Source organism: Rhinatrema bivittatum, chromosome 1, assembly GCF_901001135.1.
Source record: "Rhinatrema bivittatum chromosome 1, aRhiBiv1.1, whole genome shotgun sequence".
NCBI classification, from domain to species: Eukaryota; Metazoa; Chordata; class Amphibia; order Gymnophiona; family Rhinatrematidae; genus Rhinatrema; species Rhinatrema bivittatum.
In genome coordinates this window covers 748,675,253-748,700,018 of record NC_042615.1, presented here as the reverse complement: position 1 = coordinate 748,700,018, position 24,766 = coordinate 748,675,253, and the positions used below count along the sequence as shown (strand labels likewise).

Below are 24,766 nucleotides of genomic sequence, written 5' to 3'. Positions count from 1 at the left end.
CCGAGGCCTCCGGAACAACTGCCTTGCCGGGGGATGGCGCGCCGGAGGCAGGTGTAACTTCAACGATAATGGTAGGGGGGCAGGTAAGATAGGGGAAGGGAGGGGAAGGTGGGGGGGGGGGGCAGAAGAAAAGTTCCCTCCGAGGCCGCTCCGATTTCGGACCAGCCTTGCATGGAACGGAGGAAGCCAGCACGGCTCGGTGCGTGCAAGTTGCACAATTGTGCACCTCATTGTGCGCGCCGACCCTGGATTTTATAACATGCGTGCGGCAGCGCAAGCATGTTATAAAATCGGGTGGAGATTTGTTCGTGCCGGGTTGCACGAACAACTCTACGCCCACACCCAGGTTTGAAGATCTGCCCCTTAATGCGCAATAGTTGGCAATTTTTCACATGATATTTGCCAATATCATACAATAAATCCATTTTTGCCAATAAAAAATATATGGCTAATGTGCATGCAAATATGCAAATCTCATGCAAATGAAGGTCTCCTTGCCTTCTCATATTAAAATAAAATGCGTTTTTGGAGTAAATATCACAAAAAATAGCTACAGCTTTCAAATTGCAGCTATTTGTTTTGAGGGGGAAAATACTGCATGAAAATGCTCAAAATCGTGCATTTTTTTAAAATAACTTTTTATTTTTCAAAAAAAGAGCAGGACATAGACATAGGCACAAAGTGCCTTCAAAAAGATACTTCACTTCCAAATTTTTCCTCCTACAGTGTCATAGCCCTCAAGTTAACTTTTCGAGGCAAATGTAATACAGTCCAAAAAAGGCTAAGTCCACAACTTTAGTTCGCCATACGGAAATTTGTGGTGAAGTTTTCCCAAAATTTAGTCCTTGTTCCTGTTTTATACAGTTTACCAGGTTCTTGTTATGAACTAATATTGCATTTGACACTCTAGCGCTTTTTTCTACCATTGAACTGACGGAATTTTATGTTTATAGTTATTTATATATATATATAGTTTATAGTCTGTAAATCAATGATATTTCTTCCCCTCCCGTGTATTGTTTTCCCTGGTTTTGTTAAGGGCTACGCCCCAAAGTTAATTGTATATATCTGTTCTTTGTAAGGGCTCCGCCCAAAAGTTCTTGTTTTCTGTGAACCGATGCGATGTGCGAACGGACATCGGTATAGAAGAGACGTTAAATAAATAAATAAATAAATAAATAAAATTATATTTGGGTTCCTGTCTGATAGGGATTTTCCTATTATATGGTGGAAATTTTGCCATCAATGTTAGAACCCCAAATCTAGGGCCTTCCTAGAATTTATTTGCTCATCACTATTTAGACAGCATGACTAGGCCTGGCACTGCTGGGTATTTATAGATAATGGCGCTGCAGGAAAACAGTTTGAAAGGTGCACACTAACGGGGCAGGCACATACCTCTCTGCCATATGCATGAAAGACATAGCTAGTTCACAGGAAATGAAGCTATGATTTTACCTAGCAGCCAGCCATGGCCATACCCCCAAATCCTCAAAATACGCAGAAGGTGCTGATTGTCAAAGGATACCTGGGCACAACACTGAGTAGGTGAATGTGTGCATCACACACCACTTGCACATTGAGGAGGTGGGATGAGGCCTGCATGGGAGCAGTCAATATCTCCCAGAACATGGGGGAACTGCACCACGGCACAGAAACACCTCTTCAGGGCTAGCAATTTCTACCTTTCATTATAGAGAATTTGATGTAAGTACAAATACGGCTGCATATGGTGTGCAGTACCTGGTGCAAGCAACAGGAAAAAAGATGCTTGTAATATGCCCCCTACAATACCGACAGTTGTTCCCTGTACGTACCAGGATCAGTCCAGACTGCTGGGTTATGCCTCCCGTCCAGCAGATGGAGTCAGAGAGAAAAACTGAAAAGGCACCCCCTATACACTCTGGTGCGCCCCCTGCGATCCTTCAGTATATCTCTGACTCCAGCAGATGAGAGAGCATAACCTGCGGTCCTGATCTCCTGTAGTTTGGGAAAGTTTCCCTGTCAGGTTTGATTTAATTATATGGCATAAAGATTTGGTGACTAGCTCATTGTAAATTTCAGAACTAATTTTAGCCTCTATTGGAGCCATAGCAGGCAAGGCAGGGTGCTACCCTGAAGCCTTTCTTTCCCGGAGTTTTTTCTATCTGCCCAGCCCAGTGAGAGGAGGGGAGTATTAATCGGTGGGCCGGTCACTCTCCCTCTCCGCCTCCTGAGACGTATTAATTCCTCGGAGAATTTAGTTTATATGGGTGTGGTGCACCCTCTGCAGGCTCCCAAGTAAAAAAAAAAAAAAAAAGTTTTAAAGTTATATTCGGCTGCTGGTGGCAGCACTACAGGCATTAAAAAAAAACAAAAAACGAGGTAATTTTTTAATTTAAGCCTGCTTACTCACTGTGGTCTCCGGAAGGGGTGGCTTGTCACCCGGTCCCTTTTCGCGCCATTTTCACGCTATTTTTCTGTGATTCAACATGCCTAGAGGAACCATTTGTGCGGCGTGTGGAGAGCCGGGTCGCCGGCTCTCCCGTGAGGGCCTCTGTTCCCGGTGCCTTCCGGGGGGGAGGGGCCCTCGCGGAGGACAGCCGCGACCGGGATCTCTCTCTCTCCGAGGCAGTAGACAAGTTTAGAGTCGGGCAGACCACGGCACTCCTCACCTCCGTTCTCGGAGGCGGCGGCCATTTTGGGGCAGTCGGCGGCCATCTTAGGCGATCGCGAATCAGTGTCATCGGAGGAGGGAGAGGACCTCCTACCCCAATTTCCTCCAGATCTTAGCCCCCATCGGCCCCGTGGTTTATCGGGGCTCATGTTTCAGCCACCTAGAGGAGCCAGGGGAGGTCCCTCGAAAAGGCCTCACCCTTTTTCTTCACAGTTTGTTCTTTTACTTCATAAAGCTTATTTAGAAGCAGAGGCTGAATGGGAGCAGGCTGCCCCTATTCCCGATAAACGGGGCAAACCCTCCGCAGCTCCCACTGACCTGGGCTTGGGAAATCCTATTCCAGCCCCTACTCCTAATCCAGCCCTTCCTCCTAATCCAGCCCTTCCTCCTAAGCCTCCAGCGCATGTTCCTATTGATCCGGTCTCACCGGACACTCCCACCCCGGATTCAGGTATGGATATGGGGGGCGTGGATCCGGTCGAAGGGGACGACCCTCAAATTCTCAGGTTGTTTCACAAGGAAGAATTGGATCCTTTGATCACTCATGTGCTCCAGGAACTGAGCATTCCGGTACCCCAGATTGAGTCGGATGCCCTACCGGGTGACTTAGAATTGACCGGACTCCGCACTCCATCGCATGCTTTTCCCTTTCATAATAAGCTTGCTCAGATTATTTACCGAGAATGGGATAATCCAGAGGCCACTCTTAGAGTCAGTCGGGCTATGGATAAACTTTACCCGCTCCCTGCGGATTCATTGGAGTTGCTTAAAGTACCTAAAGTAGATTCGGCTGTCACAGCCGTGGCTAAACACACTACCATCCCGGTGACAGGAGGTACGGCCCTAAAGGATCTCCAGGATCGGAAGTTGGAAACCTTATTAAAGCGAATTTTTGAGGTTTCAGCCTTAGGAGTAGGGGCGGCGCTTTGCAGTTGCATGGTACAACGAGCTACCCTTCGCTGGGTACAACAGATGTTAACATCCCAAGATCTACTGCTGCAGGAGGCGGAACAGGCAAACCACATGGAATCCGCGGTCGCTTTTGCTGCGGATGCCTTTTATGATCTGCTTCGCACCTCGGCCCGTTCCATGTCTTCCGCAGTGTCGGCGAGAAGACTACTTTGGCTATGTCACTGGGCTGCCGACTCGTCTTCTAAAGCGCAACTGGGTTCTTTTCCTTTTCGCAGTAAACTGTTATTTGGGGTCGAGTTAGAGCAATTAATTCGTTCTCTGGGGGAGAACAAGGTATTTAAGTTACCGGAGGACAGGCCTCGGTTTTTTCGATCTTCGGGCAATTCTCGCGGTCGTTTTCGCGGCCAGCGTCGATTTCGCTCGGGTAGAGGCTCCTCCTCTTATTCTACTAGACAAGCTACCACACGTTCTCAAGCATGGACTCCTTCCTTTCGAGGTAGGCAGCCAGCGCGTACCTCCGCTTCGCATTCCTTTGCCGTCGCCAAAACGGCTCAATGAAGGGATGCTGGCTCATCCCTCAGTTCCGAAAGTAGGGGGACGTCTTTTTCACTTTCGGGAGGAATGGGCCAGAATTACTACCGATCAGTGGGTTCTCGACATCATTCATTACGGATACGCATTGGAGTTTGCAAGGCCCCTATGCGACCTGTTTCTCATTTCTCCCAGCGGTTCCCCAGCAAAACAGCAGGTGATTGCGCAAACAATAACTCGGTTACAAGAGCTGGGCGCTATAGTGCCGGTTCCACCTTCCGAGCAAAGAACAGGCCGCTATTCCATTTACTTCATCGTCCCAAAGAAAGAAGGCACGTTCCGACCCATACTGGATCTGAAGCAGGTCAACAGGGCATTACGAATACCGCGCTTCCGGATGGAAACTCTGCGCTCCGTTATCGCAGCGGTCCACAAAGGCGAATATTTGGCTTCATTGGACCTCACAGAGGCTTACCTGCATATAGGAATTCAAGAGTTCCATCAAAGATTCCTCCGCTTTATGATACTGGGCTCGCATTTCCAGTTCTGTGCTCTTCCGTTTGGACTCGCAACAGCTCCGAGGGTTTTTACCAAGGTCATGGTGGTGGTCGCCGCCAGTCTCCGGAGAGAAGGTGTTCTCGTCCATCCGTATTTGGACGACTGGCTCATCCGCGCGAAGTCGCTGACTCTCTGCGAGGAAGCAGTACAGAAGGTGCTCCTCCAGCTCCACTCTCTGGGTTGGGTCGTCAATCAATCCAAGAGTTGGCTGATTCCCACCCAGAGATTGGAGTTTCTGGGAGCGTTGTTCAATACCAGTTTGGGCAAGGTTTTCCTTCCTCAGGCCCGGATGGAGCGCTTGCAAATTCATGTTCGCCGCCTATTGGCTCTCCCCCTCCCGGTGGCATGGGATTATTTACAAGTTCTTGGCTATATGGCATCCACTCTGGATCTGGTTCCTTGGGCTTTTGTGCATATGCGACCTCTACAGGGGGCACTTCTATCCCGTTGGGATCCCAAATCGGAAGACTTTCAAGTGCCTTTGCCACTCTTTGGCCCGGCCCGGACCAGCCTACAATGGTGGTTGAATCCAGTCCATCTGCTCCAGGGGGTCGACCTGGAGCCTCCTCAATGGATTATTGTCACGACAGATGCCAGTCTGACGGGTTGGGGAGCAGTCTGTCTATCTCAGTCCACTCAGGGGCGTTGGACGCTTTCACAAGCCCAGTGGTCCATAAATCATCTGGAAACCAGAGCAGTTCGCCTGGCATTGCAACACTTTCTCCCTTTGATCCGAGACCGAGCGGTCCGGGTCCTGTCAGACAATGCGACCACGGTAGCATACATAAATCTACAAGGCGGGACAAGAAGTCAGCTAGTAGCCTCCGAAGCCAGCCGATTGATGGTTTGGGCGGAACAACATCTGTCTCGTCTTGCAGCGTCACACATCGCCGGAGTCGACAACATTCAAGCAGACTACCTCAGCCGACAACAGCTAGATCCGGGAGAGTGGGAGCTGTCTCACGAGGCACTCAGACTAATCATCCACAGGTGGGGAACTCCCCGATTGACCTCATGGCGACACAGTCGAATGCCAAAGCGGCTCGCTTTTTCAGTCGCAGACGAGAATACGGATCGGAAGGGGTAGATGCTCTGGTCCTGCCCTGGCCCGTTCGCATTCTCCTCTATGTGTTCCCCCCGTGGCCGTTAGTCGGCAAAGTATTGCGCCGCATCGAAACTCACGCGGGTCCGGTTATTCTAGTGGCTCCGGAGTGGCCAAGGAGACCATGGTTCGCTGACCTGGTCAACCTGGCAGTAGACGGCCCCTTACGTCTCGGTCATCTGCCTCATCTGTTGAGGCAGGGGCCAGTATTTTTCGACCAGGCCGATCGCTTTTGTCTAGCGGCTTGGCTTTTGAGAGGCATCAGTTGAAAAAGAGGGGTTATTCGGATTCGGTCATTACTACTCTTCTGCAGGCTCGTAAACCTTCTACTTCAGTTGCCTATGTCAGAGTATGGAAAGTATTCAACTCTTGGTGCAGGGCCTTGAACGTACCGCCGCGGCGGGCTACGGTGTCTCATATTCTGGCATTTTTGCAGGAGGGCCTAAAGAAGGGTTTATCCTATAATTCCCTCCATGTACAGGTGGCGGCCTTAGGCTGTTACCGTGGTAAGTTGGAAGGGGTTTCCATCGCCATGCACCCTGACGTTGCGCGGTTTTTAAAGGGAGTTAAACATTTACGACCGCCGGTACGGGCTATCTGTCCCTCTTGGAGCCTCAACTTGGTTCTTCGTGGTCTTTGTACTTCTCCGTTCGAGCCTTTGCGACATGCTACCCTCAAGGATCTCACTCTCAAAACGGTTTTTCTCATCGCTATTTGCTCGGCTAGGCGCATATCGGAGCTTCAGGCATTGTCTTGCAGAGAGCCTTTTCTCCGTATTCTTGATTCGGGGGTTTCGCTCCGTACCGTTCCTTCCTTCTTACCGAAGGTAGTTTCCGCCTTTCACCTCAATCAAACAATAGATCTCCCAGCTTTTGCTCTGGACGACAAGGATACGTCTAGACAACCAGAACTTCGAAAGTTGGATGTTTGACGGACGCTTTTGCGGTATTTGGAGGTTACCAACCCTTTTCGACTGTCTGACCATCTTTTTGTCTTGTGGAGCGGTCCGAAGAAGGGAGCTAAAGCGTCTAAGACTACGATAGCTCGCTGGTTGAAGGAGACTATTGCTTCTACCTATATTTGTCAGGGTCGAGCCGTTCCGGACGGTCTCAAAGCCCATTCTCTGCGCTCTCAAGCGGCGTCTTGGGCGGAGAGTGGATTTATCTCTCCTCAAGAGATTTGCCGGGCGGCTACTTGGAAATCATTGCACACTTTTGCTAGACATTACCGATTGGACGTGCACACTCCGCTGGACTCTTTTGGCAGCGGTGTGCTTCGCGCGGGCCTGTCTAGGTCCCACCCCATTTAGGGCAGCTTGGGTACTTCCCAGCAGTCTGGACTGATCCTGGTACATACAGGGAAAGGAAAATTAGGTCTTACCTTTGCTAATTTTCGTTCCTGTAGTACCAAGGATCAGTCCAGACGCCCGCCCATATCATTGAAGAGTCCCGCGGCTGTTTTGTTTCAGCTTTTCTGTTTCAGCTGGTTCGCGTTTTATATGGTTACTTTTTTTATGGCCTTTTCGCCTGGTTTCCTCGTTTTCCAAATGTTCATATTTATCTTATTCTAGTCACCAGTTTTGAGCCATTGTTTCTTACTTCATTCTGCTTTGTTATTCATTATACTGAAGGATCGCAGGGGGCGCACCAGAGTGTATAGGGGGTGCCTTTTCAGTTTTTCTCTCTGACTCCATCTGCTGGACGGGAGGCATAACCCAGCAGTCTGGACTGATCCTTGGTACTACAGGAACGAAAATTAGCAAAGGTAAGACCTAATTTTCCTTTTGGAAAGAGGCCGAAGCTATGAAATGGTGGGAGCTCAACAGCCTCACAAGACCTGGTATAGCATGGGTCTTCTTAGTGACCAGATCAAGGTCTGCTTTGAAGCCTTCATATAATTCCACTATGGTCTGAGAACTCAAGCAGTACTCATGATCACCTCCTCTTCTGGAAGACCCAGCAATAAGGTGCATGGATGAAAGATGTGCTGTCTGCGAGTCCTAAGTGGCCTCTTGTGTGGTGATCCTAGATGTGGCCCTGCTACTCTACCTGTAACAGTTGCCACTCTGCTCCCACTCTGCTGATTTGCCTGCTGAACCATCCAGTGTGCCAATACACTACAAACTGGCCTAACACTGTGGCTCCTAGAAGCCTGGCCTGCTAGTTCAGATTTTCTTTAAATTGGTGCAGGCCACTTATAGGCATGTCTGCTGGAGACTGAATAAAAATAACGCATGATGGGTCACATGATGCATCGGAAAGAGTAGTCGCATATATCTGGCTCCTGCTTTCATCATTAAAATATCTTATTTTTAGCTTATTATTTCTCTTATTTGATTTCCCGCTTGAGTAAGATTTTTTTGGTCTGTGTTTTATGGACTGAGAAACCTAGGGCCCAGGGACTCAGATTTTGGTAATTCAGAGGAGAAGATGTCTTTCACTTGGAAAGAATCTGAAGAGCAGCTGTGTCATCACAGAGGAATGGATTCACATCCATTACCAGAGAGAAGGAGTTAAGAAGGTATCATTCAAGAGCAGATTTTTCTACTGACCCAGGTGTACTACAGTTGGGAGGAGAGTGCCAACTTGATACTACCAGAAGGAGACCTAGGAGAGTGGTGAAGACTTCAGGATGAATTTCGTTTAGTTAGGCAATTGAGACTTCAATTATAACCTTTCCACAATGGGAAGAATCTATTGAAATTTGGAGTAAAAAGGGGGAAAAGATTACATTTTCTTCAACCTGACCATTGGAAAGGCAGATGAGATACAGTAAATTACTAAGGAAACTGGCTTTCATAATTTCTGAAGACTTTTGCTGGAAAAGCAAGGTCACACATTTATTAACTTTTCAACAATTGTATATCAATTGGAATTAAAAAGTGCTATAAAGAACTTTTTCATTCATCTTATCAACTATCAGTATAAAAAAGTTGGAAACCACTCATTTTCCAGCATATTTATTGCTACTATAGACCTTGGAGATTATCAGTGTTGTTTACAAAGGGACGAAGGGACTGTGTAATGAAAACAAATGCAAAAGGGCCTTGAAGTCAAGCTTCCCCCCACAGGGAGCCCTGGACTCACAGATTTATTTCTACACCTTTTTGAGAACTTGCAAATGAGGTCCACAATCAGATCATGAGCCTTTGGCCTATTAGCTGGGTTTTCTCACCCAGGGGTTATATTTAAATTTAAAAAATATTGCACAAAACACTATTTGAAAATTTTTCCTAAACATACCCTTGTTTTTTATCTTGTGGGCTTTAAATCTCATATTGCTCAATATTTATTTTATTTTTTTATTGCGGTTAAGTAAATATACCTCCATAGTCTGAAGTAGCCATGGACTTTTGATAGGAATTATTGTTGGTTATTCTATAGCTGAATCTGAAGGGGTATCTGAATTTCAATTCAGAAGTCACATAAGATTTTGTTCGTTATATTACCTAACTAAAACTATGTGAATAGATTGTGATGGATATAATATATATCATTGGACAGACAAAAAAAGCAGGTTGTAAGGAAAACTTGGGAAAGAGATCTAGAATACAAAAGAATAGGAGGAAGAGTTTAATTCCCATAAGACCCCAGGGCTTGGGAGTGGGAGGTACCACACAGGGGAGGTTGGAGCACAGGTAGATTGAGAGTAGGGTGAGAAATTTCCAGGAAGGGTGGGACAGGAAAAAGAAGGTGTTCGATTTGAACTAGGAGAAGTGACCAAAGAGACAGAGGTGAAATGAGCAACAGCTCCAAGGAAGAGTCTGAGCCAGTGGATTTAGGAGCCCAGTCGTGGAAACCTCCTCAGGAAGAGGATACTTCAATGAACTTTGCACGTGAAGAGCTTTGTGGGAATACTACTGTGTCTGTAGCTGCAGCCAGAGAGGAAAAAGAGAAAGTCTAATCCCTAACTACAGGCTATGGTAGAAGGTAGCAGTAGGGCCCGGTTCCCTGAGTGCCAGAACCATAGAACCTGAGTTGGTCACATGTTGTGGAGGAAGCAGTGGCAGAGAGATTGTATATTGCAGAAAGAGTGTTTTTGTTATTTATTTGTTTGTTTGTTTATTTATTTATTTATTTGCTTTTATATACCGGCATTCGATCGAGATATCACATCGGTTTACATATAACTAAATAAATAAGGCAAGATCTGCTTATTTTACATTGTAACAGGGTATAATGGTAACTTATAAAATAAACATTGTAACATGGTAAGTTGTATAGGGTAAAAGAGAGAGTCTATTATATTAAGACATTAAAACATATAACATTGTAGCTCGGGGGGGATAGGATATAGATTACGATCTGGGGTTTTGGAGAGGAAAACTTTGGTGTTATTATTTGGTGTTATTATGCTAGAAGCTGCTGCGATTACAAGCTTAAAAAGACCAGGAACTACCAGGATGGCTTGCAATGGTGTCTGCTTAAAATGGCTGACCAATCTGGGTGAGGGGATCAAAGGGCATAGTCATTGCACCCTAGGGCAGGAATGGAGTAGCTCTGTCACATATAAGAGAGGGAAAAGACAGAGCGGCTAATGGAACAGAGACTGCTTTTGTGGTAGAAGTAAAAAGATTAGATTAAGACTGTGAATGAGGTTGCTTTGCCTGATGTTTGAACAATAACACTGATGGAAGGAACAAGATAAAATTGTTAGCTTAAAAACCTTGTGCTTCTGAGGCATCACAAAGACTTTCTCCTGTATCCGGGCCTGTGGGAGGACATCGATTTCTTGCATTTCTGATCCATTGTACTACAGGAAGGAATAGGGTGCTTGGGATAAAACCCGGAAAAGAGACTGGAAGTTTGGCACCCTGACCCAAGGATTGTGGCACTATGATAATATGTATATATGTGTGTGTTCATTCAAATACAGCCCCTCCTTCTGCAGGGTCTGGAATGGCCGTCCTTTTCAGTAGGATATGTAACAGTGCTCTTGCTAGAGCTTAGTCGGCAGTCCCTTTTGTTTTGCATACAGTAGAGGTAGTTAGGAGTTTAGATTTTATTTCTCAGGCCCAGTCGGAAGAGCCAAGCCCTGCTTGGTGGTCCTGACTAGGGTCGGGAGGGTTTTTTCATCCAGTCTGTTCACTAACTGGTTGGGATATCCCTCTGGGTTGTTTTTGAGGCTTTTGAGATTTTTCATGGTAGGAACTGGGCGGAAGGACACTGGCACTGTCTCTCAGGGCGCCATACTCAGCCAACCTGCGGGACTGAGTCGCGGACCACCCTATCCCACTGCGCGCCCTACACAGCCCAAGGAGGCTAGTCACGGACCACGCTGGGAGCGGGACAAGCGCAGGGAACGGGACAAGTGCAGGGAAGGATCCAGTCGAAGCAGAATGGAGCCGATGTCATCCGAAGCTCCACCAACGGCTGGCAGGACATGACGGCTCAGGAGCACAGGACACCAGTCCACCTATAAGCTAGTCCACACTCGGGCAAGACATCATCCGAGGGACCCCCGCCCTAACAGGTACCAGAAGGCTCAAGAGCGCTGAAGATGAAGACACATGAGCAGGACATCGAGGAACCTGGAACATCAGGAAACGGAGGATCTAAGCGAGACACCAGGACACCTGGACAGGGACCTCAGGCACAAAGGCATAACTTGACATGGCATGACAACAAGAACTCTATGGAGAAGACGAAGAAAACCTGACGGAGCTCTGGCAGGCAGGAGCCTCCAGAGTGAAGCAACCCCGATGCAAGGCAAAGACGAACTGACGGAGCAGCCCTTTTAAAGCAGGAAGTCCCATTAAAGGTGGGGCAGCACACTTCCTGTGTCTGGCCCTTTAAATATAGCAGAGAGGTGCGCACCGGCGCTGCAGGAGGCCCCAAGGGCGGCTCCAGCCGCCAGGTGAGACCGGTGCTTGCGGCCTAGCGCCGCGAAGATGTAGGAAACGTTGGCGGCGATCTTGGCCGCGCAGGGGAGACAAAGTCCACGGCTCCAGCTGCGGTGAAGAGGACGCGAAATAACGATCCGGGGTGGTGGCAGCTGCTAATGGTGAAGATCTGCTCGAGGGATGGAATCCACGAGCAGTATCATAACAGAAGAATGCTTACTCGAGAGTACTTCCATAACCAATAAACTATGAATACTCTGGCACCACTGGGTAGGAGAGGGCTCATCTGGTTATCTCCAAACACATAGAATGGGGGTGGCTGCCAAAATAAAAACTTTGTTGATACTGAATGTAATCCACTTTGATGTACAATTTGAAGCCAAAAAGCAGAATATAAAAATCTAAATAAATACATTCTCAACAATTGGCTTCAGAGAGTCCAAAAACAAGCTTAAAGAATGGAATAGACAAGTCAGCAGATGCTGAATCCTAAATGGGAAAACTTGCTTACTTCTTTCCCATAAATTAGGAAAAATTAAAGCATGAGAAGAGAGGGACTTGCTTCCTTGAAAGGGTAACTAAAAATCCATGAGGAAAGTAGATGTGTTGGGATGATAAACAGCTAAGACACACCATCTACATGTTCCCACATGGGGAAACAAATTCTAAACCTCTCTCAGTTGTTTCCTATTGAACTTCCCCAGATTAATGGTATACTCCTTTAGTAAGGAGAAACCAAAGGTCTCTTACAACAGTAAAACACTCATAATATGATAAAACTAACAAACATATACATAATATAAAATTTAAATCATATTAAGCACTCTATAAGCTTGTTTAAAGAACCAAGCTTTCACAATTTTTGTGAATTCTAAATTATTCTTATTTTCCCTCAGATCCGTAGGTAAATCATTCCACAGCAATTGATCAGCAGAGGAAAATGATCTTATTCTTGATTACCTTACCGTAATTTATGATTTTTGTAAGAAGGCACAACCAACACATTATGTTTGTAAACATAATTTAAATGAAGGAACATACCTTTCTAGCATGTTTCAACACAATTTCTGGGGAAAATATGCTTTTTCTGCCCAAACCTGCAGTTGTGCCTTCCTAAAAATATTTGGGTTTGGTTTTGCCAGGCAACCACAGTTTTTGGTCTGCGTGTGTTTGATTCACGTTTAATCTCACTTCACAATTACAAAAGTAAATCTGAAAAGGAGATATGACATATACTCTATCCCCAAAGACTTTTTGAGCATGGTACTACCCCTCAAATCCTTTGAGCATACTATTATCCCTAAGTTCCTTCAAACATACTACTGCTCCAAAATATTTTTGGACACTTTGCTTGCCCCTATTATTCCTTTCACAGAGCAAAGGAGAAATAATTTCTCATGCCTGTTTTTACTGTTTTCTGTTGCAAAGAAGAATGTAAGTTCCATGATTAAATATTGTACAGACAAATATTTAAATTTGCAGTGGTTTTGTAATTTTTATTATTCTTTCTGGCTACAAATCACCTGGATTTAGCAATATTAAGATTTTCTATTGAATATTCTTTAAGAAGCTTGGCCAAATGATTTTTGTTTAGAAAACTGTTTTCTTCTCATTATGGGGTGGATTTTCAGAGCCCTGCTCGCCTAAATCCGCCCAAAACCGGGCGGATTTAGGCGAGCAGGGCCCTGCGCGCCGGTGAGCCTATTTTACATAGGCCTACCGGCGCGCGCAGAGCCCCGGGACTCGCGTAAGTCCCGGGGTTCTCCGAGGGGGGCGTGTCGGGGGCGGGCCCGGTTGTCGCGGCGTTTAGAGGGCGTGTCGGCAGCGTTTGGGGGGCGGGTACGGGGGCGTGGCTACGGCCCGGGGCGATCCGGGGGCGTGGCCGCACCCTCCGTACCCGCCCCCCGGTTGCGTCCCGGCGCGCAACAGGTCCGCTGGCGCGCGGGGATTTACTTCTCCCTCCGGGAGGCGTAAATCCCCGGAGAAAGGTAAAGGGGGAGTGTAGACAGGGCCGGGCGGGTGGGTTAGGTAGAGGAAGGGAGGGGAAGGTGAGGGGAGGGCGTTAGAGGATTCCCTCCAAGGCCGCTCCGATTTCGGAGCGGCCTTGGAGGGAACGGGGGTAGGCTGCGCGGCTCGGCGCGCGCCGGCTATACAGAATTCATAGCCTTGCGCGCGCCGATCCTTTTTTTAGTGGATATGCGCGGCTCCGCGCGTATCTACTAAAATCCAGCGTACTTTTGCTGGTGCCTGATGCGCCAGCAAAAGTACGCCTATTCGCGTTTTTTGAAAATCTACCCCAATGTGTGTATGTTCACTGTGTCTCACTAGTAGGGAGAGGGACTGGGTGTGATACCATATAGAATCTTGTATGTCCATCTACTGAGGATGGTAGGGAACAAAAAGAAGAAGAAGAAAACAAGAATCATTTTGGAAAGGAAGATATCCTACTAGTAGTCAAGCTTCACAGTTGGCAGCTAAGATATATCCTTACGGTATGGAAAGGACTAACTATGCAGACTAGATATGCAAATTGTCTTTCTCACAGGACAAGCAGGATGGTAGTCCTCACATATGGGTGACATCACAGGATAGAGCCCTGTACGGAAAACTTCTCTGTCAAAGTTTCTACAAAGCTTTGACACACTGGCACACTCAGTGGCACTGAGTGGCACACTGGCACACTGAGTGCTACTGGCACACTGAGTGCACTGAGCATGCTCAACCTGCAATTATCCCTGTGAGCCACAGGTGTCTCCCTCAGTCTTCTTTTTTACGCTCTGCAGTAAGCATAGCGGTTAGGAGCTCTGTGAGAAATTCTAACACTTTTTCCTCTAGGAAAGACTTAAACTTTTACTTCACAAACACTTTTCCCTGCACGGGTCTCCCTCCGCATACGTTTATTCGACGCTCAGTGAGTACTATGCCCTGTTTTTTTGGTCGGTTCCTGTCACCTTTCTGGCCTGCCAACCGACTGCGGCCTTCCCTCTCCCTATTTTTTCAGTTAGCTACACATAGCCTGCGAGTGTCCCTCTGTGACACTCTGCTTGGTTATTAGCGCTAGTGGGACAGGGACTTCCACGGTTTCCGTTGCCGCCAGGGCCCCTGTAGATTCAGGTCCGATTTTCTCGGTACCCTCGCGCAATCGATGCCCCATCGCTACCATCGGCACTTCAGACCATCCTGGATTCTTAGATGCCAATGGTACCCCTCCCCCCGCAGTACCCTGATGCCATCCTCCCTGCATCGTTTCTATCAGTGCCGTCCATGTTTTTCATCCATGGCACTGATTTTTTCCTTGGGTTCCATCGGTGCCATCATTGCCCGGATGGAAGCCATCGACGTACACCTTGTCTCGTCGGTGCCATCCATGCCCGGGTCGATGCCACCGTCGCCCGGGGCACTTCCATTGATGCCGGGGTCATTCCATCAATGCCATCCTTTATTTTATGGATGCCATCGATGCCCAGGACCTTTCCATTGGTGGCCATCAGTGCCCGCTTCCGTGGCATTGATGCCCACATCGGTGGCCATCAGTGCTCACATCCGTGGCATCAATACCCACGTCAAATCCATCGATGCCCATGGAGTTGGTGCTCACGTCCGTGGCGTCAGTGCCCACATCCGTGGCATCGATGCCCACGTCGAATCCATCGATGTCCATGTTGAATCCATCGGTGCCTGCGCCCATGGCATTGGTGCTCACGTCCGTGGCATCAGTGCCCATGTCTGTGGCATCAATGCCCGCATCCATGGCATCAATGCCATGGATGCCATTGCTGCCCGAATCGATCCAATTGATACTGTTGACACCCGTGGCCATGCCGTCGATGCCCTTGGCCATGTCACCGATGCCCTCAGCGCCCGCCTCCATACATCGATGCCCTTGACGCCCACGTCGTTTCCATCGATGTCTTCGATGTTCCTATCGATGCGGTCATCAACTCCATCGATGCCAGTATCATTTTTCCGATACCAACGATGTTTTTTTTCGATTATTCGATGTCACATCGTTCCCATAGATACCTACGCCGATGCCGTCAGTGCTCCGTCACTGTCATCATTACTCTGGCCGAGTCATTGATGTTTTTTCATATATATTTTTGATGATACCCTCGAGGCCGCTTCGGCCGCCATCGACACTGTGAACACTGACATAGCACCGCCACGTAATGCCCTTGCCTAAATGCAGTGCTCCATGCTTTGGGTTCTTATTAAAGCCCCATTTAGCCTAAGACACTACATAGTGCCAGGAGCAGTGCAGGCATGCTGACAGTCCGTCATCAGTCGCCATCCATGACAGCGAGGGCATCCATCTCAGCTCTGGGGAAAGACCGGGCCGAGCACTGTGGCATGCATCATCATCGACACGGTGACCGTCCGCCACCGATGCCATCTAGCACATCGGTACTATCCTTCTTGATGCTGGACAATGCTCGGGCCGAGCAAATCACCACTGCCATCGGCACTGTTCCGCATAGTTTTGGCAGTCCTTGATGCTCCAGAAACACCGGAACGAGTTCCGAAGAATTCTGCACTGGCGTCACGAGACATCGAGCCGCTGCGACGAGGGTCGGATTCACGAGCTCATTAATCGGCTCCCCTGTTCCCGAGGCATGCCCGACCATCATCGGTGCGGGATTGTGGCCCTCCGCTAATTACGGTGTAAGCGCCAGCCATGCCCAGCTCGTCTCCTCTATACCTGCGCCACCATACCAGGCATCAGAGTTGAGACGGACGTCTACGTCTACGGGCTACCCCTCGAGGACTCCTGAAATCGACGGAGCCAGCAATCTTCACCGGCTCGTCCTTCGGCGATCCACGTCGGATGGTAAGAACCCGCTTCTGCGGCATTCCCATTGAAATGTGTTCTCTAATTCGGGCCACATGGTTCGAAAAGTTCTAGGTCATGTACCTTCCAAGAACCGTATTAGTGTCACATATCGCTATGCCAGCTATGTCAGCCACAATACCAGGAGAACCTCTCTATCATTTCTTTGGGATTGCATCAGGGCTTCCTCCCTTTTTCAGCAACGAGGCTCTGTACTGATTAATGCTCTGGCTTCTGGTTCCTGCTCCAGAACCAAAGTTCCAGGTGCATTCGCTGATCTGCTAAACATGAAATCCAGCAAATGCTGCCTCAAGTGCAAGTCCACCTTGAAGCCTGACAACAGGTCTCGATGTCTCCTTGTACAGCACACAGAAATGCGGGTAAGACTTTACTGCTCACACTCCCATGGGAGGTTACATGATATCCAGATTACATCAGCCCCTCCAGTTGGACACCTCCTGGTCTCCCAAATGGCTGGATATCAGAGCAGCCACCCCACCTTGTACCAAGGTTCCCGGTACACACCCCCAGACGCTACAAAGCGCAGAGGGGGGAAGGTGGGGGGGTTGGGGAGTTTTAATTACACTATTCTTTCTTTCAACAAAAAGTAGTTACTCTCCACCCATCCTGGACCTCAGAAATACCAACTTTCTTCAGAAGGCACAGGTAAAATGGTATCTCTCGTTACTATGCTTCCATATCGCAGTAAGTACATTACCTCTAATCTTTCTATGTGCTTCATGGTGAATCAACAATATTACAATCCCAAGCTCTGCCGGTTACACCAACTTCGGCAACTGGGGTATTCATTGAATCACTATCGTTGAATACTGCTTCTCTGCGGAGTGCAACATCATTCACGCTTTTCCTTGCATGGACAGCTGCATAACCACAGGCAGTCCATGCACGGAGCTCTAACTTCTTCATGACTCACTATACATTTACTAACTGGGATTACTGTCATGCCATAAATCCCTTATACAACACTTCTGGACACCACAGTCACAATGACCTTCCTGTCCAACATACGCGCAGGCATTCTAATAAATTCTTACATGTCCCTGCGTGCATTTTTCCATAATCTCAGCCCCTCAATTCTTCATTGTTGGGCTATGGGGTTTTTTCACTATGTACTTTCCTTATAGATCCAAAACTGCTATGGGTTAGATTCAGTGAAATTCCATTATCAGTGGGTCCAAGATGTTCAACCGCTTTTGTCCCTCATCTATATTGCAGATCTAGAACCAAAACCTAGTCTGATCCCGCTCATGCTCACATTTCCTCAGGGTTGAAAGTTTGACCTAAAATCTTCTCAACCCAATATGCGTCTATTCTGTTCAGGCGCAGTTTCACATAAACTTCCTGGAGCTTGTAGCCATGAGTTATACCCTTATGCCTTCCAATACTGTCTCTGCAACAAATCTTTGTGCATACAGACAGACAGCATAGGGACAATGTGCTTTCCACCACACAAGCACACACAACATCTTAGCTGCTCTGCAAGGAAGCTGCTCAGCTCTACCCTTGGCCCTTGCTCACTCTATGCATCTTCGGGCCACTTCTCTAAGAGATTTACCAAATGCACTAAAAGACCTTCTCCATGTAGGTTCCATCCTCTCGAATGATTTCGAACTACATGTGTGGTGAGAAAAATCTTCTAGCGCTGAGGTCAACCGAACTTGCCCTCTGCGTCCGAATCGAACCATACGGTGCACAGATTCTACTTTCTACACATGTTTCCAATGTGCCTCTTAAATGTGTCTCTTCCACTGCCTTTCGTAGCCAGCACTCTTCTAATGCTGAACTGGGACGGGGTTCACTGTTCCTCACACCCACGTCCTGCCCGAGACCAGTATGCTTCCCATACTTCTCAATCTATCACACCAGTAACCAATTCGCCTTCTCAGCAGTCAGTCACAAATCGTAGACTTACTGATGTTCTCAGGTACTGGTAGCGTCACAAAACCTTCCACACATAAATCATACCATTCCAAATGGCATGATTTACCACATGACGCATACAAAAGGGTATTACCCTTTTTCTTTTTTCTACTCCACTCTTTTCTCTTGCTCCCTCAGATTCTGCTCCCCAGATATCCTCCACATAGGTACACCTCTGTTCCAATTGGTGTATCGTTTGGGTGTTGGGATACCCGATTTACGGTAAACCCCTTCTGAGTCAGCTTACCGTGGATTATCCACTGATCAAGCTGCCTCTATTTTCACTAGTCATGGAACGGAACCTATATCTTATCCTTATAAGTCTCATACGTTCTCCGTTCGAGCCTTTCCATTGCTCTCTTTTCACAGTTTCACGTGGAAAATTTTTTCCCTCATAAATGTCATTTCTGCCAACAGGGTCAGTGAGTTTCACACCTTGTTACATACTCATCTGACCCTGTGTTCCTCCATGACTGAGTGGTTTTTACGTATTCAACGTCCTATCTTTTTCACAGGACAAGCAGGATGGTAGTCCTCACATATGGGTGACATCAACAGGATGGAGCCCAATCACGGAAAACTTCTGTCAAAGTTTCCAGAACTTTGACTGGCCCCTACTGGGCATGCCCAGCATGGCACTAACCCTGCAGCCAGCAGGGGTCCCCCTTCAGTCTTCTTTTTTCCGCGCAGCAGTAGCCTCGCGGTTTAGGAGCTCTGAAGAGATTCCTGACAGGAATTTTCCTCACGGAGTTAATTAAACTTAAATTGCCCCACAGGGGTCCCTCCTCTAATTTTTCTCAGGCCGCGATACTCCGGTAAGTTTTTACCCATTTCTGTCAATTACTGTCGAGTTTGGCCCTCGCGGCCTACTGGCCGTCGACCATACCGCAGCTCAATTTTTTTCTATGGCCATGGCGTCGGGGTTTCGTCGGTGCCCAGACTGTACTCGTACCATATCTATCACAGACCCTCATGGAGTCTGTGTAATGTGTTTAGGCCGTGAGCATGATGTCCTGACTTGCACCAAATGTGCCCTCATGACACTAAAAGGTCGCAAAGTCAGAATGGAGAAGATGGGACTCCTCTTCCGTGCTCACACCACAACGCCGTCCATCGCATCAACGTCATCGGAACCGGCACCGTCGAAGTCGCACCAGCATCGACCTCCATCCGGTGACCGTCCGCCATCGACGTCTTCACGGCCATCGACTCCCTTACTCCCCCTCAAGATTGAGGGGATCGTAGGGAGAAACATTGCCATCGGCATCGTAAGTCTCGGACCGTCAAGGGAGCGAAATCATCTACCTCGCCACCGTCCGACCCACCATCGAAGAAGCCCATTCCAGAAATGGCATCGACCATTCCTGCGACCCCTCGGTAGCGACCTCAGTCTTTCGCCAATGGGGATACCCCCAGACAGACCTCTTTGAGTCCCCTCAAACCACAAAGTGGACAACTACTGCTCCCTCATTCGGAGCGAGCGCTCTCAGCCCAGAGATGCATTCTCCCTCTTGTGGGCAACCGGTCTGCTCTATGCATTCCCTCTACTTCCTCTTCTTTAGAAGACTCTCGTGAAACTACGTAAGGACAAGGGAACCATGATCCTGATAGCACCTCACTGGCCACGCCAAGTGTGGTTTCCTATACTCCAGGATCTCTCCATCCGCAGGCACATTCCCTTGGGAATGGACCCGCATTTGATCACTCAAAACGATGGATGCCTACGCCATCCCAATCTTCGGGCCTTGTCCCTGACGGCATGGATGTTGAAAGGTTAATCCTTCAACCACTTAACCTTTCAGATTCGGTTTCTCGTGTCCTGATTGCTTCGCGAAAGCCTTCCACAAGAAAATCTTATTCCTATAAATGGAAACGGTACACATCATGGTGCACTTTGCAGTCCCTTGATCCCTTTTCCTATCCAATCCCAAGGTTTTTGGACTATCTCTGGCATTTGTCAGAGTCAGGTTTAAAGACCTCTTCAATCAGAATGCATGTCAGTGCGGTAGCCGCCTTCCATAAAGGTGTCGGGGAGGTTCCTATATCAGTACAACCCCTCGTAACACGCTTTTTAAAGGGCTTGCTCCATATCAAGCCACCTTTACGTCCTCCGGCCCCTTCTTGGGACCTTAATCTGGTTCTTGGTCGGCTCATGAAACCACCATTCGAGCCTCTTCACTCCTGTGACCTAAAATATCTCACATGGAAAGTGATTTTCCTTTTGGCTATCACTTCAGCTCGCAGGGTTAGTGAGTTACAGGCCCTAGTTCCCTATCCGCCTTACACTAAACTCCTGCAAGACCGGGCGGTACTCCGCACTCACCCTAAATTTTTACCTAAGGTAGTTTTGAAGTTTCACATTAATCAATCCATCATACTACCTACCTTTTTTCCCAGGCCTCATTCCAATCCAGGGGAACAGGCTCTGCATACCCTTGACTGTAAATGGGCTCTAGCGTTCTACCTAGACCGTACAGTTGCCCACAGGAAGAGTACTCAGTTATTCGTCTATTTCCATCCCAATAAATTAGGGCAACCTGTGGGTAAGCAGACTCTCTCCTCCTGGTTGGTAGACTGCATATCTCTTTTCTATCAGCAAGCAGGCATTCCTTTTCAAGACCGTGTCAAAGCACACTCTGTGAGGGCCATGGCGACTTCAGTAGCACACCTACGATCGATGCCGCTTCCTGACATTTGCAGGGCTGCCACCTGGAGTTCTCTCCACACTTTCACAGCCCACTATTGCTTGGACAAAGCCGGAAGACAAGATTCCATCTTCGGCCAGTCTGGCCTGTGTAACTTATTTCCAACGTGACGTACCTACACCCTTCCGCCTGCCCGGTGGGGTTCAGGATGCCCTCTACCAAATTCCACCCCAGTTGTTGTGCCTGTTGCATGCCGTTGGGTACATTTGGTGCATATTCGGACATACTCAGCTCGGTACTCACCCATATGTGAGGACTACCATCCTGCTTGTCCTGTGAGAAAGCAAATGTTGCTTACCTGTAACAGGTGTTCTCACAGGACAGCAGGATGTTAGTCCTCATGAAACCCGCCTGCTGCCCTGTGGTGTTGGGTTCGTAACGTTTTGTTATTTTATTTTTCGGCACTGCCTGTAGCTTTCAAATAAGACTGAAGGGGGACCCCTGCTGGCTGCAGGGTTAGTGCCATGCTGGGCATGCCCAGTAGGGGCCAGTCAAAGTTCTGGAAACTTTGACAGAAGTTTTCCGTGATTGGGCTCCATCCTGATGATGTCACCCATATGTGAGGACTAACATCCTGCTGTCCTGTGAGAACCACTGTTACAGGTAAGCAACATTTGCTTTCTTAAGGTAGATTTTGCATCTCACCTTACTCAGAATATACTCTGCCCATTTTTCCCAACACCTCTCTCTCACCAGAGAGAGAGGGTTTTTTCCACTTCTTGCACAGTAATAGTGCACTTGCATTCTATCTAGATCACACTACACTCCATAGGAATTCCACCTAACTCTTTCCTTCTGTGGCAAGAGTCAAGCTTCGAGTTCCAGTGGGCAAACAGACCTATTCCTCCTAAATGACGGTCTTTATCTCTTTTTCCTACCAACAAGCAGGCATTTCACTACAACACTGTGTGTAACCACACTCTGTTGCGTCCGTCCCGGCCTTCATAGCTTTCCCTCGGCCGCTGCTGCTTATACATATTTATCAGGCTGCAACCTGGAGTTCTTTCCATACCTTCGCAGCCCATTATTGCTTAGATACGACTAGCTGGCATGCTCCATGTTTGGCCAGTCTGTCTACTCTTATTCTTTTCGGTTTCACTACCGAACATCCTTCCACCAACCCGTTAAGGGTTTCAGGATGCCCTCCGATCCAAATTCAACCCCCGTCATTGCGCTTTTCGCGCATCTTGGGTGCATTTGGTGCATTTTCGGGCATCCTCAGCTCGATACTCACCCATATATGAGGACTACCATCCTGCTTATCCTGTGAGAAAGCAAGTGTTGCTTACCTGTAACAGGTGTTCTCACAGGACAGCAGGATGGTAGTCTTCACGAAACCCACCCGCCACCCCACGGAGTTGGGTCTGTATACGTTTTTTTTAGTTTCACTTGCGCTTTTAGCTATAAGACAAGACTGAGGGAGACACCTGTGGCTCACAGGGATAATTGCAGGCTGAGCATGCTCAGTGCACTCAGTGTGCCAGTGTCAGTCAAAGCTTTGAAGAAACTTTGACAGAAAAGTTTTCTGTACAGGGTTCCATCCTGTGATGTCATCCATATGTGAGGACTAACATCCTGCTGTCCTGTGAGAACACCTGTTACAGGTAAGCAACACTTGCTTTCTCTGCCTTTATCTACTGTATTACTATGTATCACTATGTTCAGTAAAGTGTTTGACATGATGCTGTTATCCGGCTCAGATTTACTTTTTTTTTCTCCCAAATGTTTTGTCTTTTCTGTTCTCCTCAGTCCAAAAAGTTGCTAAATTTCTGATCAGATCATGTTCCCTTTTATTCAGATAAATGCATGGTCCCTCCACCACCCTCGCAACCTGAGGTGGTGGTTGTTTCTGATTGTGAAGTCGCCATATCCTGGACAGGAAAAGACAGTGAAGGAAGCTCATCTATCCAGCATTATATCGTGGAGTTTATCAGGTTTGCCTGTCTTTTAGCTACAAATTTATTTGTGAAACATGTCATGCATATAAAATCCAGTTACTGCCTACTAGGGATGTGTATTCGTTTAGGACGAATGCTAATGCTAAATGATTTCTTTGCTTCGGTGTTTACTGAAGAGGATGTTGGGGAGTACCCGTAATAGAGAAGGTTTTCATGGGTAATATTCAGATGGACTGAATCAAATCACGGTGAACCTAGAAGATGTGGTAGGCCTGATTGACAAACTGAAGAGTAGTAAATCACCTGGACCGGATGGTATACACCCCAGAGTTCTGAAGGAACTAAAAAATGAAATTTCAGACCTATTAGTAAAAATTTGTAACTTATCATTAAAATCATCCATTGTACCTGAAGACTGGAGGATAGCAAATGTAACCCCAATATTTAAAAAGGGATCCAGGGGCGATCCGGGAAACTACAGACCGGTTAGCCTGACTTCAGTGCCAGGAAAAATAGTGGAAAGTGTTCTAAACATTAAAATCACAGAACATATAGAAAGACATGGTTTAATGGAACAAAGTCAGCATGGCTTTACCCAGGGCAAGTCTTGCCTCACAAATCTGCTTCACCTTTTTGAAGGAGTTAATAAACATGTGGATAAAGGTGAACCGGTAGATATAGTATACTTGGATTTTCAGAAGGCGTTTGACAAAGTTCCTCATGAGAGGCTTCTAGGAAAAGTAAAAAGTCATGGGATAGGTGGTGATGTCCTTTTGTGGATTGCAAACTGGCTAAAAGACAGGAAACAGAGAGTAGGATTAAATGGGCAATTTTCTCAGTGGAAGGGAGTGGACAGTGGAGTGCCTCAGGGATCTGTATTGGGACCCTTACTTTTCAATATATTTATAAATGATCTGGAAAGAAATACGACGAGTGAGATAATCAAATTTGCAGATGACACGAAACTGTTCAGAGTAGTTAAATCACAAGCAGACCTTGTGAGACTGGAAAATTGGGCATCCAAATGGCAGATGAAATTTAATGTGGATAAGTGCAAGGTGATGCATATAGGGAAAAATAACCCATGCTATAATTACACAATGTTGGGTTCCATATTAGGTGCTACAACCCAAGAAAGAGATCTAGGTGTCATAGTGGATAACACATTGAAATAGTCGGTACAGTGTACTGCGGCAGTCAAAAAAGCAAACAGAATGTTGGGAATTATTAGAAAGGGAATGGTGAATAAAACGGAAAATGTCATAATGCCTCTGTATCGCTCCATGGTGAGACCGCACCTTGAATACTGTGTACAATTTTGGTCGCCGCATCTCAAAAAAGATATAATTGCGATGGAGAAGGTACAGAGAAGGGCTACCAAAATGATAAGGGGAATGGAACAACTCCCCTATAAGGAAAGACTAAAGAGGTTAGGACTTTTCAGCTTGGAGAAGAGACGACTGAGGGCGGATATGATAGAGGTGTTTAAAATCATGAGAGGTCTAGAATGGGTAGATGTGAATCGGTTATTTACTCTTTCGGATAGTAGAAAGACTAGGGGGCACGCCATGAAGTTAGCATGGGGCACATTTAAAACTAATCGGAGAAAGTTCTTTTTTACTCAACGCACAATTAAACTCTGGAATTTGTTGCCAGAGGATGTGGTTAGTGCAGTTAGTATAGCTGTGTTTAAAAAAGGATTGGATAAGTTCTTGGAGGAGAAGTCCATTACCTGCTATTAAGTTCACTTAGAGAATAGCCACTGCCATTAGCAATGGTAACATGGAATAGAC

At 47.3% G+C, this 24,766-nt stretch overlaps 1 protein-coding gene across 1 annotated transcript in view; it reads left to right on the top strand.

The window, feature by feature from the left end:
* The window catches only part of EGFLAM (EGF like, fibronectin type III and laminin G domains), a 343,739-nt gene that overhangs the window by 112,126 nt on the left and 206,847 nt on the right, over positions 1–24,766 (top strand). The window contains exon 6 of the mRNA XM_029578471.1: positions 22,874–23,009. Within this exon, the coding sequence (XP_029434331.1) occupies positions 22,874–23,009 (136 nt within the window). The remainder of the gene's footprint in view (positions 1–22,873; positions 23,010–24,766) is intronic.